Raw genomic sequence first — 20,328 nt, forward strand, 5'->3', positions numbered from 1 at the left:
ATATCTAATTTTTCAGGCCTAAATTAAAAATATTTTTTCTTTTTAAATTTTTAATTTTTTTACCATTTAGACCTATTTAAAAATTTTTTTTTATTTTTATCTTTTTTTTTTGTTTTCGGAAAGAAAGTAAAATGATAATTATTTTTCTTGAAATTTCATTTAAATTCTTTCACCATTTAGGATAAATTTAAATAAATTTATCACCTAAAAATTTTTTAAAAAATTTACCATTTAAAATTTCTAAGAATCTCATCATCGGATAATTATCAAATATTTTCAGCCAAAAGTTTTTTTATTGAAAATAAATATTAATTATTGTTATTGAAACTTTATCTAAATTATTCAACTATTTAGGACAAATTTAGACAAAAATTTCTCACCTAAAAATTTTATAGAAATTTACCTTTTGAAATTTTTATAAATTCCATCATTGGATAATTAATACTTATTCTAAAAAAAATATTTTATTTTTTTTAAATTTAATCATGCAAAAATACTAAATAAAACACATAAATAAACAAATAAATAAATAAATAAAATACAAAAAAATGAAACAGCTTAGCTGAAGAGTTCGGCGCAGCTCAGCTCCAGGTACAGAAAACGACTCGGGTGGCGTGGCTTGGCTTGGCTCGGCTGAAGAAATTGAATGAAACGCAGGTTGGCAGAAGTGGGTTGTGTTCAAGTAGGATCACCCGAATAAAAAACACGAGGATCCTAGATTTTTTTAAAGCAAAAACGACGTCGTTTTAAGATTAATATAAAAGTTAGCAGCATGCCTTTTTTCCTCATATTTCACTTTTCCTTTCTCTCTCTTCTTCCCCTATTCTTCTTCTCTCTCTAAACCCCTTAAGAACACCAGTTGAATTTCATCGGATTCTGAAAAATTTTGTCAAAATCTGGGTTATTTGTAAGAAGTTCACCAAAAAGTTCATCGATTTCTGGAAATGTGACGTCAAAAACTGAGGATCCCGCCAAAAACTAAGAATTTTGCTAGAAAGTCGTCGAAAAATTCAAATTTCGTCGAAAAATTCAACAGGATCTAAAAATTTCCAAAAAATTTCAAAAATTTTTTTAAGCCCAAAAACTCCTTACAAACTCTTAAATGTTTTTTTTTTTTGCGCATGCTTTTCCTTATTTTTACTTTTCTTTTTCTTTGTGTGTTTCTATGTGATTTAGGGTTGTATTTATAGGGTTTCAAATCCGAGAATCCTAAACCAGAAAGGATTTCAATCCCTTCTGAGTTTTAACTCTAAATTTTAATTCAACTTAAACTCTTCACACAATTTCACACAAACTCAACACTTATTTTTTCATTTTTCTCATTTTTTTATTTTTTATTCTTAATTAATAAAATTTAAATCTAGTAGATCTCCAGATAAATTGGGGTGTCTACAATCACAAATATTGAAATGATTTTTTTATTTTTTTTCTCTCAATCAAATTTTAATTTGCTATAGAAAACATGTTGAGCTGGTTGCTTAATCAATGACGTAAAAACAAAGTAAAAATATGATAAATTTCTTTACCCTTGAAGTTCTTATGTTTCTTAAAAATAAATTAAGATAGTATTTGATATGAGATGATCAATTTAAGAATTATGGTAATGTATACATAGTGATTAAATCATTGAATTTAGCATGCACTTGTTGATCCTATATGACGATGATTTTGGATTATCGTGAGTGATTAGATCACTATCTTGAAGGGTGATCTAATTTTGATATAAAAAAGTAAAAAAACTTCTATCATCGAATAAAAATAATATATAAAATTAACAATAATCAATTTTACTCATTTATTATTTAAATTAAAAATTTACTGCATCTTAAAACTATAACTCTTTTATATTATAAATTCTTATATTTTTCATTTAAAATTCATTACAACAAGTATAAAATAATTTGCATAAAATTTTATTTTTTAATATATTATATATAATATAATTTTTTAAATTTTCATTTATTATGAATTTAATATATTGGTTTTATTTTCTAATTCAATTTTTTACAATTTATATTATTAAATTAATTTATCTATCAATAAATATATTTATTAATTTAATATTTTAATTATATTTTATTATAAAATAAATATTACTAATATTTTACAAATTATTATCTTTAAACAACCTTAAAATTATTAATTTGTGTAACTATTACAATATGCATGGTTATTTTTTTTTTTTACTTTTAAACAAAATAATTAATGTTTAATTTTTAATAATACCAAAAAAAATAATTTTTAATTCTTAAAAATTAATCATCGTTAACCAAACAAAATAAATTTAAATCATAAATGTTAAGATCACTTTAATAATAAGATCACTTCAGTAATTACATTACCATATTAATTTTATAAAAGATATCAATCGCTACCTAAAACAATGAAATACAAATCATATTTTTTATAAAATAAAAAATAAATTATATTAAACCAAATTAACTTCTTATAAAGGACCTAATATCACATCACATATGATGGAATGGGTTAAGATATTTTTATATTAAGTTTGTCAGAAATTGAATAAGGGCGGATGGTAATTTATAAGTTGAGAGGGCTTTGGCCTTTTCAAAATTTTTAAATACCCTAGCTTATACGCTATTATAAAATTAAATGTTCCATTAAACAACAAATTATTAATTTTATTTATTTTTATGTGATTTTACAATTTAGTTTTATTTATTATAATTTAAGATATATTAAAATTAAATTATTATTTTTTATTTATTATACCAATCAATCATTACTTATAAATCTTTAAAGTCTCCAATCAAGTACCAAACATATTTTTTCTTTCCATCTTAGTTTATTACAATTCCTCCTCTTCATTTTTAATTCTACTTAAAAAATTTTTCTTGCTATCATGCAAATTTTTAACAGAAAAGTCATATTGAAACCACTTCATAAAAGGTTAAAAAACCACATTACTTTCAATCTCAAAGTTTCAAAATTTATTCTTTTAATAATATATTTTATTTTTCTTGTTTTAGTAAAAAATATATATTGTTTAACAATGAATTCATTTATACTTTTTGTAAAAGAAAATAGTTTACAATTTTAAGTAAAGTTATTTATTCAATGTATTATGTTTCTTTTTTTTTTTTAAATAATGTATTATATTTCTTTATCCATTGGTTTATTAATTGATAAACTTTATAATTTAGAAAATTTATATATTTTTAATATAATTATTACATGCCTATATATATATATATGTTAATAATGGGGAGGAATCAACATATACCATTATAAAACTTTTTAGTTTACATATTTTTTTAATCATTGATTTTAATAAATCTAAAAAAAGATGTTAAATTTTTTTTTTTTTGAGTATCTCTCTCATCCCTTATTCAAATATTTAAGTTGAAACATTTAAACATTCAACTCAATAGTTAATTTAAATGATTTTTTTAAAATTATAAATACAAGTTCCAATCATAATCAAATATTACTTATATTGATAATCATTGATTAATTAAACAAATAAATTATCCAGCAAATTAAAACATAACTAAACAAATCAATATAAAGTTAAACCAAATCTAACTTAAACTTAGAATCACAAGATTTTAAAATATTTTCATTACCACTAAACTAAGGCCTGGTTGACATTAATCTTACATGATTTCTTTATTCAAAAAAATGTACAATTGAAATACAATTAAATTCAAACATAAGAAAATAATTCTAAGATGCTGCAGAAAAAGAGATTCGAAATCAGCATTCCATCCTCCATTAATAAAAACCAACAAAATTAACTGACTTCCCTAAATGACTCTGCAACACTTAATGAAATTATAGAAATATCAGCTGCTCAAAGCTTTCTAGCACAAGACTTAGTCAAGTAATTATTATACCCAAAGGACTATTTAGAGGAACTAATTAAGATATGTTTCCTATGGAGATTTCAAAACATATTCTGATCATTTATTATGAATATCCATTGCATCTTCAACTTTACCATAGAAGCATAATTCCTTTTTTTTCTTACTTCTCTCTCACACATACAATACATATACATAGAGAGAGACAGTAGAATCCGATTACATTAGTGTAAATGTTACATTTTTTTTCGTCATTAAATCAAAATTATTAAAATTTAAAATATTTATTTTGATCCGAATTTAAAGGTAAGAAAAAAAAATGAAATACATTGATGTAAATGAATTTCTCCTCTCACACACATACATACATATATATATATATGTATGTATGTATGTATTGTTATTTAAACGGTGCTTGTGCCATTTCACTAATCAATGTCTTATTTCAATCTGTTGTAATCGAGAACTTGAGCTACAATTTGTAATCCGATATATATGGCGCCAAGAAAGATGAAGCAGGTGGTTCGGAAACCAGGAATGGAGAAGAATTTGAAAGTGAGGGTACAAGCCAAACAAGTGAAAGCAGAGATGGGAAAGATAAGAGAGGATCAAGAATGCGTAAGAGAGGAGCAAAGGAAAATAACAGGAAGGTTTGGAGAGATTGAAAGGCAATGCGATCAAGTCAAAGAGTAAACTGAAATGAAAACTGCAGAGATCTGTACTCAACTCGTGAGATATTATTTCTTTTAATCTAAAAGTCTCATAGTTTTATAATTATATGTATTACATTATCTTTTTATAATTATTCGAGTTGATTTTTTGAATTTGAGTTAATAAATTTATATTGCAATCACCAAAAAAATAAAAAAAAAACTATAATTAATTATAAAGTTGGGTTTCATCCCATTGGGGAATCATAGTTAGGGGAACAAGTTGGCTTTGGGGAAGTCTTGCTTTTTAGGCAAAGTACAGCTTTCAATCTTCACTTGTGTTATAAAAATTAATTATATTTATTCAATTAAAATATATATTTTATAAAAATTTATCTATTTATTATGAATTAAAAATTAAATTTGATAAATCTCACTTAATCGAATTCGCGAATCAAAACTATTTATATTTTCCAGTGAAGAAATGAAATTAATGTTGATGAAACCTTAGCCAAAGTTAGTCAAGCACTTGTTATGGTTTGGAATTTAGATAACTTAGAATAATATTAAAGGTTAGGGTTGACTTTACAATCCCAATGATTAATTAGATGTACTTTGTAAAGAAGCTCAAATTTGGCAATCTTAAATGATTCTTTAATTAGAGCTTTGATTAAATTAAAGCGTAATTAAAAAAATTGGCATGTTAGATTTTTTAGTATTTTAGAATCACATGATATATATATAAGGTAACATTTTCTTTTTATAGGTTTAGATTAAACTTGAAAATATTTTTAACTCTTAGTTATATTTTAATGATCATATTAATAATATTTTAGCTGTTGCATTATCAACATTCACATTCGATTTTAAGACAAATAATCACTTACTCAACTAATCATATCATCATTCATAAAATCTTGACTAATTTGAGTGTTGGAGTACATTCTGAAGTATTACATCAAACACCTCTTGATCTCATTCTTTATGATAGATCTAACATACTCTCCAACTCAATCTCCGCTCTCATCCACCGGAAAATTTCATCAACAACAATATTATTGAAAAAAAAAAGGAACATGGTTTTAGTGGAAGAGGAATATTATTCATGCCTAAGAAAGATTTGATCATCTTAAAGAGTGTAAGTTTTGGATGTTTCAATGTAGTTAAGCTAAGAAAAGATTATGTTTGCCTTTGGGTTGAGGAATGAGGAGGAAGAATGCACTAGGATTTTAGCTAAAATTACAACTTTGGATTATCAAAATCAAACTTGTATGACATGGGAAAGTTGTATAATTCTTAAGGATATGCTTTTGAGGAAAAAATAAAGTAGGATTTAAAGCATCAAATGAATGGTGCAGAAAATATTGAAAATTGAGATGATATTATTAATGTAGCAGCTGAAAAATCCGATTATCTATATATCTTTGAGTATCATACGTACAAACTATGTATGTATGTGTGGTTTATTTGATAGGTGGTCAGAATATCTAAGGAGAAGCTTGTGGCTGAGAATTATGCCCCAGCTGCTCTATATTTTTCTTTCATTTATTTAGTATAGTCCTACTTTTCCATGGTGTTTGATAATGATTTAGCCAAGAATCATGAAACATGGCATGCGTTTTCAAACTCTAAACCAGTGACTTTGAGACAACGGAAATTGATTGATCTGGCTAGTTGCCCTTTCCCACAAGGTACAATTAGAAGGATCTAAATCCAGGAGGAACAGAAACCACATGATTTGGTTAAGTGTGATTGATGATGATTTCATTTGAAAACGTAAGGTCCAAACCATGTATAGTAGATATCAGAATCAAAAGCCAAATATCTATTGGCATATAGAGAAAGTGGCTAGAATTCACCCATTTCATTACCTGAATAAAGTTCCTTATAATGTATCAGATATTCAAGTTCATCAGCATCAGCTACATGACCAAAAATGAAATGGAAAAAACAGGAATCAGGCAAGGGGGAAACAAGAGAGCAGCCAAAAGTATTAATAGCATCACATGCTTTGGGTCCCATGACCAGCTTATGGCTCATATGGTAGCCAAATTTTCAGGAATTTAACAGGAAATATCTCCATGTTTTTTAGCTGTTATAATTACTCTAATGTGTTAAAACATAGTTATTCATATTAGTTCGATTTCGATAGATGATAAACAGATTAAAATTCAATAATTTTAGTTAACAGAAACAATGTAAATTACACGATAGGTTGTTCAAAACTGTAGAACTAATTCAAGGCCTAAACACATGTTTCAAGTGTTGTTCACGGCTATCTTGTTTTTTTATAGAAAAAAATAGAAGTGGTGGTAATGTCTGTGTCTCACATTTTAACTAAAGACTTTGAAACAAACCGGCAGATTTCCTATTTAATAGATTAAATGTTGATACAATCTAATGTTAAGAATAAGGTAGAGGGTCCTTTTCTTTTCTTCCTTTTCTTTAGAACAAGTATTTTGTGTATTCATGTTTATTTATTTCACGTCAAATAAATATAAAATATAAAAATTATCCTGTCGAAATTCATATAAACATTTTAAACATAAAACATGTTTTATGATTTTTTTCAAATCTATATATAATTATTGTTAAAATTATATATATATATATATATATATATATTGCATTAATTTCGTGTCGTGATCATTTTTTTTTCTTGGTGAACAATAAAGGGCTACATAGTATTTGGTCTGATTTTTCTTTTGGTGGTGCTTTATCTGGACCAAGTATTATATTACTAATTAGAGGAAAACAAAAAGAAAAAAGAGAAAAGAAAGCAACAGATAAGATAAAGAAAGGAAAACTTTATGATCATCTTTCGACCTTTTGGTGCTAGTTGTTTGGATTCTATGGTTATGGAAAGGGAAAGGTTCTTGGCCTTTCTGATAGGAATTCAAGTCTATCTGCCAATTTAAGGGCCTACATGGACTTTTTTGTTTTTCCAAGTTGCACCCTATTTCTCTTCTGCTTTGAACATTTCCTCAACCAAACGTCATCCAAACTCATTTATGTGAAGCTGTAGCAGGTGATGATACTTGCTCCTTAGTCCCTTGGCCTCATTCAATTCGGTTTAACTGTGCTGCTGGATTTTTACACACAAATAGACAACTAACAAACTTCGATCCAATCGTTTAACATTGATGCATGCTGTGCTGGAAGGGTGTGTTATCTTTCCAACCGCAGAAAAATAGCGGTGGTAGTGACACTGGATTCTATATCACTTTATGAGAATCAGAGAATCTGCTTTCATTCATTAATGAGAATCTAGATCTTTTAAAAAGAAAGTGCAGAAGATGCTTATCATGGCAGTTTAAGGTAGATTGAGCAAACATTAACAAAATGACTTGGGAGAGAATAAGAAGATTGATTTCAGTTCCCAATTTTATTTGAATACAACTGGGATTATGTTACAGAAACTTACTTTGTCCTACCTCTCACCATTTCATATATATTTTATATACAGAACTCGCAAAGCATCTAATGGAACGAAAAAAAAAAAAAGAACTGCTCATACCTCTTTGGCAAAAAAAACAGAACCCCAAAAAAACAAAAAGAAACAAAGAAAAATCAGTTTCTACTTCAGCTAAATACTCTGCCTTCAAAGGATATGACAGGAACTCTTCTTCTGTTCTCCTAAGTTGGTCTGCTTGGAGAGATGGTTATAAAGAGATGAAGGTGAGATGACAAGGTGGCTAAGCTAACGAAGTTGGACTGACTTTGTAACGAATAATTAACACCATAAACCAATCAAAATCATAACTTACAGGATTATGAGCTCTCATGGAAGTTTATTGACCTAGACAATGCTGCTGGGTTTGCTTGCAAGACTGGAGAGGTTTCAGGAACCTGATTCCTTTCATCACCCTTTGATTGAAATGCTTTAAAGAGTCCTCTACCACCTATCGAATCAGATTTATCATTCTTAATGCCAAGTGTTGCCCATATAGAACTCCTTGCTGCTGCTTCTGGATCATCGATCCTCAATGTTTTAGGAATCCAAAGGCATCTTTCAGCATTATTTTCCTTTACCGGCTCCTCTTCTCCAGTGTTGCCTGGTTTGCCCATGTTCTCATCTCTTGAATGTTTTCCCAAGGTAGGGGAATTCGGACCAGAACTTGGGGCTGTTTGCTTTGGAAAGGAAGGCTGAGGAGGCCAAGGGAAATTCCATGTGCCTGGAACCGTACAACCCCAGTAAGCGGCGGCAGGATAGAAAGGCATAGGAAAGCCTGGAGGGCAGAAAGCAGGTACAGGAGAGCTCCACTGAGTTGAATTCCACGGGTAAGGCCAAGGAACCCCAGGAAAGCATGGCATCTGAGGTGGAAAACCCTGACAATTCCGCAACATTTGATCTTGTGACCCAGCTTTACCTACCTCATCCTTTGTAGTTGGGGCAGATGATCCATTTGAATGCTCAACCCCATTTTCTCCATCTCTATAAGAAACAGGAATCTTTAACTCCTCAGGCTTATTAAACCCATTTCGTGTGGTATTACGGATTGTTTTATCTGCAAGGTTCAAAACAGAAGCCATTGATTCACAAAGGGGTGTATCCGAGCCAAAGGTGAGAACAGTACCATTAGCTTTCAGGGCTGGATGGTGAACTCCATTAGGAATGTCGGTACGAACATTTTGCATAGCTTCAGAGACAGTTATGTGATGGTAGTGAGAAGATGAATTCTTGTTCTTGCGACGTCCAGCACCCACAGGTACATTCCTCATGGTCCCCCCAGCTGTCCAGTATCTCTGGCAGTTCTTGCAAAAGTGTCGGGGTTGATTGACATTGTAATTGTTGTAGTAACAAAACTTGGTATCCATGCTGTTGCAGCGGGGGCATGGAAGTATTTTGTCGGGTTTCTTCAAGGTTTTTTCTTGTGGATTACTTGTCTCACTTTGATCTTCATCAGTTTTAGAAGTTTTTAAAGCAGTGCTCTCCTTCTCAACAGAAGGTGTTTTAGGGTTGTCGCTTGCTCCAGAGATTGCCTCCAAATTTGTAGATTCTACAGAAGTAACTGGAGGAGCACCATCATCCTGTTTAGAACCATCCTCCTTTCTATCTCCAACTTCTTGTTCAGACTCCATTGTTTTATCTCCCACAATGTCCTGAATAATTTGTAGGGAGAAAATAAGCATGAAAACTAAATTTTAAGCAGTTGAAAGAAAACAATTATTGTACTTAACAAGGAAGAATAAGTTTGAGACAAGTAGAAATTACAAATCATATGAGAACTAACTGCATCTAGTTTCCATTTCTCGTGTTTGCTAGATAAAGAACCAGTTGGACACCGATAGCAACCACTGCATTCTCACAGCTATAATATAAATTACACCAGAAAAGTTTCTTAAGAACTTATGATTTCATAGAATGTTAAGCAAGACTCAAAGCTCTTCTACCAATTGTTTCCATGATCCAAATATTCCCTATGTATGGCTATACAACCAAGATGAAGGGAAAAAGAATCTTAGAAAGATATCTTGAAACAAAAATTACGATCATAAAGGCTACAAAGAAACTAGAAATTTAATTTAAATTTGTATCTATGATTTCTTGGTAACCAGCATGATTACTATATAAACACAAAAAATTTAGCAGGCCTTAGAAGAAGCTAGCATAGCATAAAATAGTCATTCACCAAGGCAAAAGTACTGGAAACAAAAGAAAGAAAACAGTGAAGCAGGGCAGACTGCAATTTCTGTTTATACTCCATTGTGGGGATCCTAATTATAGCAGATACTTCTCATGAAATTCAGAGAAAAGAAAGCCAGGAAACATATTTCACAATCTATAAAAGCAGTCAACTAGATGAAATAACCGGCAAAACACCATATGACAATTAATTCAACTAAAAGAGGTGGGGAAAAAGGGGGATATCAAGCTGAACTATCAATTTCAAAGTAGCTAGCCAGAAAATTTCCTAATTGAGAAAAATAAAAAACCGGAGAAATCATGAATAAGATCCAAAAACCAGTATCCAAAAGATACAGCAAAAGAAAAGTACCCTATTGTATAGCAAAAATATGAAAAATAATTTGGTAGTCATTAGTCAAGCAGCGAGCTAGTGCCAACTTTTTTAATTATGCCAATCTATGAACATAGCCTACCAATCTAAAAGCAATTAACCAAAACTTTCTTATGAACAATTGAATTTAACACATCTAAAAAACAAAGCTTTAACTTACAAAAACCTCAACTTTGCTTAAACCAAAAACCGAAATTTAACCAAACCCCACATAATCAAACATCATTAACTTCCAAAAACCAACGATATTTATAGCAAAAACTAAGAATCAAATACCAACCCATATTTCATTTCCATGTTCTAAACAATGGGTATTCTTCAAAATTCCTAAAAGGAATAAAAAAAAAATCCTTACCTTTTCAACTTCTCTCTCTTCCCCTTTATCTTCCTCTGGTGAAGAATTTGTAGAACAACAACGATCTTGATCTTGATCAATATTGTTATTATTATTGTTACCGTCACCATAAGTAGCACAAAAGTTAGCTACTGTTGTTGCTGCTGCTGATGCTGCTTTTGGAGATTTCTCAGGCAAAGGGATTGTTTTTCCAAATAATTTGATCGCCGGGTCTTTTGGTTCCGACATTTTCTGCTTCCTTACACTGTTTTCTACCCTGTTTTTTTTTTTCCACAACTTATACAAATATATTTTTTTTTCCTTCTAAATCTTCTGCCAACTCAAGATAAAAACAGAAACTTTCTAGAGAGAGAAAGTTTTGTAAGAAGAAAAAGAGAGAAAAAGAGATCTGACACGTTTGAGTTCTGTGTTCTTTTAATGTTTTTTTTTTGTTTTAAATATTAATTTTTGTTTTTGTTTTAGTTTGTTTTAATGTTTTGCTGTAAGAAAAGAAAAAGAGTGTGTAATCGATGTTGGTCTCGTGGAGTCTACGTTTTTGATCCGTTCAAGCAGGTGGATATGCCACGTCAGCATAAAGGAAAATTCTCAGCCACAAGTTCTTTGTGGCCTTAAAAGATCTTTCTCTTTCCTCTTTTTGATTTTTTTCTTTTTTCTTTTTACTTTTTTTTCAATGTCCTAATCAGCAATTACTTTATCTTTTTACCTTCCTTTCACCACCTAAACACTTCTCTTTTATTTCTTTCTCCAAAATAAATTATTACATTAGATTTTTCTGCTATGAATGGCTCCCCTTTATATGTATTTCTTTCCCTAATTTTTTTTTTTAAAGTCAATTAGGTTTCATTAAAGAGAAAAATTTATGTTACTAATTTTGTAACATAAATATTAATAACAATTAATTCGAAAAAAATAAATTGATAAATATTAATAAAAAATTATTCAAAACAAATAACTTAAATATAAATATGATATATTTAATATATATATTACATACGATACGATATGATTATTATATTAAAAATTAATTTATATCAAATTAACACAATATGACACAATACAATTAATATAATTATATACGAATAATATAATTAAACACAATTAATTACCTAAATAATACGATATGGTATAATATGATTAATACGATTATATATTAATAACATGATTAGATATAATTTATTTATTTATTTAAACAAAAAAAATATCATTTAATTTAGTATTTAAATAAATTTATTTAAAATTAATAATTAATAATTTATTGAAACACCAAATAGTATGATAAATGCGATTTTTAATTTGTTTTTTAAATAAATTTAAATAATTTATAAAAATATTTTATGTTATAGATAATATGATATCTTATGCATGTTATTACTATTTGATATAAATATAATATAAATAATATCATATTTTAATCACATCAATACGATTAAAATATAAAATATAATTATATTAAATTCATAATAATTATTTTATATTATTTTTTATCATAACACTATATTATATATAAAATTATTAAGTATAGATGCATCCAATAATTTCTCTTTTCTTCCTCAAATTCTCTTAAATATTTTTTTTCAACTATAAAATCTTTCCTTCTTTTTTTCCTTTTTTCTTTCTTTAGGATATTTTTGTGGTGGATATTGTAAGTTGGCCCATTACTCCACTTTCTAGTCCTTTCATATCTTTTTCTAAGGTTCATAAGGTTAGGTTAGTACGTACGATATCTCTTGCTCGTCCATGTGACAGATAACTATGTTTAATACACTAACTTGAAGAATCAATATATTTTTACTTATTAATATATATTTGAAAATTTCAAACTTAGGCATATTAATTAAATGCGGATGAGGTGCTACAAGAATCAAAGCATCATATCATAAAAAATGAAAAAAAAAAAAAATCTTACCTTCCACCACTTATGGCCATGGTTGTTTTTAAGCATTTTAAAATTATTAAAATTTTTCATAATTTCTTACCCTATTTTTCATATTCAATAAAAAAAATTTTAAATTTAATATTTTTCTAAATTTCAATCCCTAAAATATTTAATTTTTAAGTATTAAAATTAAAAAATTAATATAATTAAAAGCAAATAAATATTTAATTCTTTTTAAATACCGCCTGCATAATAAAATAAAAAAAATTTAACCCTAAAATCCATGTCATTATCTTATTCAAAGCACCACGTGTCGTGGGTCTCAACAACGAATTTTAAGACACATTTTAGGCCACATCAGCACATATTCTTAGGTGGACCCTACCTCCATAAAGTAAAGTGAATAAAAAGCCATGGCAACCCATTCGAAAGAAAATCCCTTCTATACTCACACGTGTACACTTTTTCACACGTGTGAAGAAAATTTCCTTACTTTATTTATTTTGTAAAAAAAAAAAACTCCAAAAAGAGCAAATGAAGAATCTTGATTCTTGTGGCTGAGCATTTCCCTGTTGGGTAAAAGTATGCTCTGGGTTTGACACGTGTAGCCCGACAAAAAGCTAGGCATATGTTTTTCTGGCCTTTACTCGTGTGAGATTTTGATTAGGTGAAGCAAATTAGGACTAATAAAAAATTAATTAAAGGCCTTAACACCTCACCCAAATAGACCAACTTTTCTAAATCTTTGGTTAGTTGATACGTGGAAAAGAAACATTTTTTTAATTTAAAAAATCAACTTAAATTATGTAAAATTTTTAATTATATTTTTGTAATCATTGATTTAAATAATTTAAGTAATGAAATAAATAAGTAAAAAAAAATAACAATAAAAAATATAAAATTAAAAATTTACACTAATATAAAATTTTTTTAAAAAAATAATAATTTGACATGGATTTTTATAATATTTATTGATTTTATTTCTTTATTATTTTTCATTTTGTTTCTTGTGCACATAAATGTATTGTTCTTTTAAAAATGGCTTTTTGTGGGCTCTAGTGTCTATATCAACAATGTTTTGTTATCCACTAATGGATGTTTTCATGGATTTGCTAATGGATAAGGCATTTGATAATTTTCCACCCTCTTTTATTTTTTCTTTTGAAAATGAAAGAGATATTAGTAGCCCAAATTTTTGTCATGTATCACTGGAGATCAGTTTTCAACAAGAGCCCAATTTCTCGTGTATCACCAGTCAACTTGATCATATTTAGGCTTTGGGCCCAAATAGAGAATTACAGTTTCCCAATGGCCATTACTTTTGGACCTTCAAAGTTTCATCTTTCTCTAAAAGGGCCTTAAAGCCCAAATCTGAGGAGTTTGACTTTCAACAGCAGCTTCAACCAGCCCAATTTGAACTCCAAATATAAATAAATATATATATTATATTACATCAATTTGAAATTTTAGGACGATAAGAATTGAAAAGAATTGAACTTAGTGATATTTAAGATTATCCGAAATTGAAATTTGATTATTAAAATTAGGAGTTTTATCGATGAACATACGGTCATTAGTAAAGAATTAAAATTTTAGATTTTTCATATTTAGATTTGTTCGAATATTAACTATAGTTTCTACTTTATTCAAACAAAGTAAAGATTTTTAAATAGTTAAATCTCATTAGAGATTCATATTATATATATATATATATATAAATGTTGTCATAGTTTTATTCTATTTTAGCCGAACATCACTTGAAACATTATGTTCTTATTAATATGAACAATTACAATTTTCTTGCTAATTAAACTCTTAAAAATAATAGATTTAAAAGAATTTAGGTGCGTAATATTTTTAGATGAAATAAGTAAATAGAAATCAAGATTAAAGATAAATTAAAATTTAAAAAAAATTAAAAAAATATAAAAACTTATCTATGAACAAGATAAAAAATATTAATATAGTTTGTTTTTGAAGAAATGGATGGACCATTTTCCATGGTTTCTTCCTTCTTTTAAGTAGCTATATAATTGACTTGTAAAACATGGAGTCCTACGAAGAGACGTTTTGGAAAGTAGATTGTACGATGATGGAAAAACGAATGGAAGCACTTTACAAAGTGTGTTTTATGGTAATTTGATTGAAGCACTTGAAATCTAGGAAAAGGCAATAACGCATTACAAACATTCTTCTTTAGTGGGATAACTTTAGAAGTGGCAGTCAATTTCCTTCCAACAACACTCTTTCCCCTTCAATCTCCACTTTTCCTTCAAATAAAAAATAAAAAGATGGCTAGGAATCAATATCCCAAGTTTCATTTGATGTTAATAATTTTTTCTTTTTAAAGTATTTCTCACAAAAGTTTAATCTTAATTCACAAGAAAAGAAATTTTTTTTTATTGATTAGATTAATTTTCACTTTGAAGAAGAATGGGAGGCATGTGATATTCCCTTCCTTTCAATCTTCAATCATGGTTGGTTAATTAATAATGACCTAATTTTCTTTAGTTAGGCATAAAAGTTTGATCATGGTAATTCTTTTTTCTTGTTAATACAACACATGTGAAATATATTTAGTAATAATCATTGAAATGCCTTTTCAACTAAAATGCTATGGCCGGAATTAAAGGTGACAATCTCCTTTAATTTCTTTAAAATAAGTCATCATAATATAAAAAAAAAAATCAAACATCCATATTGTGTTTTAGATAAAACCCTTGTTTAATTTCTTGAGACTAATTTAAACAAAATTAATTTGTAACATTTTATACTTTAATTAACCATTATTACCATTTTTTTTATAAGATGATTGAGGGCCTAAATTCGGATCCCTCTCATGATTTTCTCAAATATGGCAAAAGAAATTTAAGAAATTTGTTTTTAAGGGAAAGAATCACTATAATTTAATATTGTTCATTTCATCAACTATTGGAAATTTTAGGATGGGAGTTAGATTTGTTGAGTGAAACAATGCACATCTCTCTATCTATCCATAATTTAGGAAAAAATTAAAAAAATTAAAATTTTATTAAAAAATCGTAATGTACAATTTGGTTTGTTGGTTTGAATATTAAATATTTTAATTTGGTTTAAATTGATTTTCAGATCAAGAAATTAAAACAAAAATAAAATATTCAAACCAAATTGAATATTTTAAGTAGTTTTTATATAAATGTTAAATTTTTATAAAATAATTATTTTATTACTAAATCTATTTAAATATAAAAAAATAAATAAAAAAATAATTTCCAAAATTTGATAAAACGGAACCGAATTAAACTAATAACATCCAATTTGAATCATTTGATTTAAAAAAAAAAAAAACTCAAATTCGGATCAATTTTAAAAAATTTAAAATATTAAACATTAATCAAAGTAATTTAATCTAATCCATTATCAAAAAATTTAAAATATTAAACATGACACGTACAACTTACTATTACCTATCTCTTTCTTACTAAACGCCTAGTCTCCATTTCCACCACCAAAACTGAATTACATAGCAAAATATGTCATGTTTGATCTTATGTCTAATTTGCAAAACACATCATGGCATCGGGGTTGAAATTTTTTCTTTCCACACTTTGTGGTTGACTAATAATTGAGATTTGAATTAGGGTTTTGAAAGATGTTAGCGTGTTTTAAAAGTCAATCAAGCTTATCAAAGATTGTGTTGACAAAAGAAAACGTGTTGCCACATTTTCTTTCCTTCATTCATATGACTCTGAAAGCTTGAAAAATGACTCAACCTCTCATTTTCTTTTCACCCAAACACGCAATAATAATGCGCTGGAACTGTTGACATTCTTAGATCAAAAAAGTTTGGCTGTTTGCTTTTGTTTATCCTTCTAAAGAAACTCCATTTGCCAAAGCTTCTCCATCACATTTCTATTTGGAAATATTATTAAATTAATTTTTTTAATTGGCTTAACGTAACTTACATGCAATTTTAAATAATAATTTTTCAAATTAACTTTCTGGCTATTGTCAAACTTTATTGCTCTTGATTAAGCTCTTTTTTGTTCGTTACATAATATATTATTTTGGAAAGTACTTGCTCTCTTTATCAACTTTGAGAAGCAATGTTTTAATATTTGGAGAATTTCCCTTAATGTTTCTAATAATAATAGTAACAATAAGAGAAAGGTACACTTATATTAATATAAAAATTATATATTTTTTATTTTTGGATTAAAATGATTAAGTATAAGAATTATAAATTTAATTCTAACCTAAAAATAAAAAATGTAATTATTACATTAATATAAATTAATTCTTATTCAATAATAATAATATTATTATTATTGTTAATATTATTTTACATTAATTTTTTTGTAAAAAAAGATGCAATCTAGCCATCAAGATTACAATACTGAAATTTGAATAACAATTTTGTTAAATAAGTTTATTAAAAATAATTATATAAAATAATTAAATTAAATATCAAATTTTATTTTGCATTAACTTTGATTAATGTGCATGTGTCACGTGATCATTGTCCTCTCCCTTTAAAATCAACTTATCATGATGTGCAGCGTTAACTTTGTTACATCTCAGTGATCTCCCTTTTATATCCGATATAAGATTGAAATACCCTATTTACTCCCTTCTTAGAATGCTTAGTGTGACATTCTCTCTCACTTAACCGCTTGACGTTCTCGTCACAGAGGCTGACCATCCTATCTACCTCTCCTCGAGGTACTTACCGTGGATTAAATGGTTTATAGTCTGTTTTGATATCACTTATCACGTGATCATTACCTTCTTCCCTCAAAATCGACTTATCAGGGTGTGACACATGCATCTGATCAACCGAAACTTTTTTATATTTAGAAGAATTGTCGAAAGCATGAGTATATATGGCAACATATGTAGCACACGTATCATCATTACTATTTTGTGAAGAAAACGTAATTACTTTGGTTTGCTTCTTCTCCGTTACTTTTTCATTAACCGAATTATGATAAGTTGATTGTACCAAAATTAGTAGCATTAAAGCATTTGTAAGAAGTTATCACTAACATAGAGGAAGAAGATTGCCATCTTCAACCAGCCAATCAACCTTAATACTAAAAGGATAATAATGGTTAATTAGAACTCAAAATTCTAAGTTTCAATCTTAATGAAAATTTTTAGTATAAAGTTGATTATCCTTAAAATTAGTTGATATATCATTAAAATTAATACTTAAAAATTATAGGTTCAAGAGATCTTATACATGTGATATGCTTTTTAACTAAATAAGTGGGAGGGTTGAAAAGTTTAAGGATAGATTAAAAATTTTTGTAAAAAATTTTAGTTTAAAATCACAAAAAGGGAGAGAATCGTGTAAAAAAAAGCTAAAAAGTTTTTTTAATAAATTTGGATATTAATTCAAATAATTCATTAATTTTTTTTAAAAAGTGAATTCTTACAAAATGAGGTTTGATCAGCTTGCAAAAATAATTTTTTTTTTTTTTAAATCTTGGTTTCCTTTAAAAAAATTTAATCCAAAAAATAGGAAAAAAAACAAGGATGGTAGACCAAGGCCCATAGAATACCCCACAAAATCATGAACACATGATTGGGAATACTCAAGTCTTCAAAAAAGCGAAGTTGAAGCCCATTGTAATAATAAACAGAAGCCCACAAAAAAAATTTTTCCATTTCATTTTTTTTTCTTCTTTAAACGTGTCTGACCCTCCCTTTTACAACGAAAGCATGACACAGAAACAAGACAGGGCTTATATGTTAACTCAAGAATTTTTGCGATAAAAGAAATAACAATGCCAAAGGTTAAAAAGGACTCTTCCTTTGTTCCCTTTCTCTCTCCTCTCTCTCAATAGCCGGCTTTTGTTAAATTGATTCGATTCCAATTCTTCTTTTGCTCCTTATAATTCAATCTCAAATCTCTATTTGGGATTGAAAGTTTCCATTTTTGTTGTGTTTTTTCAAGGAATTTAATCATCTGGATACTAATTAAATCACCTGATCTTGAGGTGGAAATAATAAATTTGTTTCCTTTTTGAGATTTTATGAGGTGGGTTTGATCTGGATATTGGGTTTGGATTGGAGGAAAACTGATAGAGTTTCAATTTTTCTTGACTGCTTTCTCTTTATTTTTTGGATTTAAAATTCTGGGTTTGATTTGAAATGGTCTATTTCCATAGCTCAATCTCAGTCTGCAACTCGGTTGACCAGGCTTCTTCAGCTACAATCATGGCAAATTCTACGAATTCAAATGATTTTGTGATGAACTCCAAATCATCATCATCATCATCATCAAGGAACAATGTTTACAAGAAACAAAAGGTATTCAATTCACCAAGTTGTTTAAAAATTCCTTCTTGTGAGAGATCAAGATCTGCTGCCATTGATGTTATCATCTTAATTGCCGTGATTGCTGCTTGTGGATTCTTGTTCTTTCCAACTATAAAGTGCGTATCTTTGAAATTGATTGAATTCATAGGAGCTGCCTTTTATTTGGTTAAAGAGGAAATTATGAGAGCTCCAATGATATATGGATCTATAGGACTTGGTTTTTCTTGTGCTGCAATAGCTGCTTGGGTTTTGCTTCTGTGCACAACTAGGAAATGCGGGAATCCTAACTGTAAAGGGCTTAGGAAGGCAGCCGAGTTTGATATTCAGTTGGAAACTGAGGAGTGTGTCAAGAACTCCAGCACTTTGGTTAAAGATGGTGTTAAAAAAGGACTTTTTGAACTGCCTCGCGATCATCACAAGGAATTGGAAGCTGAGCTAAAGAAGATGGCACCGGTTAATGGAAGAGCAGTGCTAATATTTCGAGCTAGGTGTGGATGTTCTGTTGGCAGATTGGAGGTTCCGGGGCCAAAGAAGCAAAGAAAGATCAAGAAATAGGATTTTGGGATATGATAGAGAGAGGAATTAAAGCAATACAGAAAATAGTCATAATGCAGAGAGGAGTGCCTTCTCTGGTTAGTTTATCAGAAACTAGGTTGTCTTTAAATAAGCACTGATGGCAATAAGTTGTAAGGATTATAAACAGTTGGTTATAGTGGAGAATATAAGAATCCTTTCTTTCATTTATTTAATCTCTATTTTATGGTAATTTGCATCTTAAAGCTTATGTGTTGGGTTCTTAGTTTTGCAATTTATTTTATGTTGTTATAGTTTCTAGAGCTTTTTTTTAGGTATTAGATTATTATGCATAATCTTGAACTATTGGATTAGCAATGGTGTTGAAATATGAGAAGGGGAAGATTATTAAATGCTTTCTTTTGAGATCTCGGTTGTTAATGTTTAAGGTAACTATTCAACTAAACTTAGTTGAAAGTGCTTGATTCTGCAAAATATCAAGAAGTAGTTGTTTTGGTATACCATATGGTCCATGTTGTTAAATGTTTTTCCTTATGGTAGTCTGTCCTTAACTTTAATCGAGATAAAAAGAGTGATGTATACTTTAGGGCTTAATTACAGGGTTTTTCAAACTCTCTTCATCTGTTTTACTCACAAAAGATGTGTTTATGCTGTTGATGGCAAAAGCCTAAAATGGAAACCGGGTTCTTCATCTATTTTCCTATATATGATCACTTCTCCAATGGTTGCCTCATTTCCAACTGCTGTTTGATAGATCTGAACTCTC

General features: G+C 28.4%; 2 protein-coding genes across 4 annotated transcripts; one reads left to right on the plus strand and one right to left on the minus strand.

Annotated features, from left to right (window-relative positions):
- Positions 1 to 7,840: 7,840 nt before the first annotated feature.
- LOC111292241 (cyclic dof factor 1-like) lies at positions 7,841 to 11,319 on the minus strand. 3 transcript variants are annotated; one of them, XM_089766966.1, is made up of 4 exons: positions 10,850 to 11,291; positions 9,052 to 9,577; positions 8,242 to 8,982; positions 7,841 to 8,120 (listed from the first exon to the last, which is right to left on the minus strand). In XM_089766966.1, the coding sequence occupies exons 1-3, from the start codon at positions 11,075 to 11,077 to the stop codon at positions 8,246 to 8,248; spliced, it is 1,491 nt and encodes a 496-aa protein (XP_089623092.1). In that variant the 5' UTR covers positions 11,078 to 11,291; the 3' UTR covers positions 7,841 to 8,120; positions 8,242 to 8,245. The 3 variants fall into 3 exon arrangements, with proteins under 3 accessions (XP_089623092.1, XP_089623091.1, XP_022740243.2); XM_089766965.1 differs by having other exon boundaries at positions 8,242 to 9,577; positions 10,850 to 11,238; XM_022884508.2 differs by having other exon boundaries at positions 7,841 to 9,577; positions 10,850 to 11,319.
- Positions 11,320 to 18,428: 7,109 nt separating this feature from the next.
- LOC111292595 (uncharacterized) lies at positions 18,429 to 19,794 on the plus strand. The gene has a single exon (XM_022885034.2). The coding sequence runs from the start codon at positions 18,861 to 18,863 to the stop codon at positions 19,581 to 19,583; it is 723 nt and encodes a 240-aa protein (XP_022740769.1). The 5' UTR covers positions 18,429 to 18,860; the 3' UTR covers positions 19,584 to 19,794.
- The last annotated feature ends 534 nt before the right edge of the window (positions 19,795 to 20,328 follow it).

The sequence above is a fragment of the Durio zibethinus genome, chromosome 10 (assembly GCF_047325235.1).
Source record: "Durio zibethinus cultivar Kanyao isolate XHJ-2024 chromosome 10, ASM4732523v1, whole genome shotgun sequence".
Taxonomy (NCBI): Eukaryota; Viridiplantae; Streptophyta; class Magnoliopsida; order Malvales; family Malvaceae; genus Durio; species Durio zibethinus.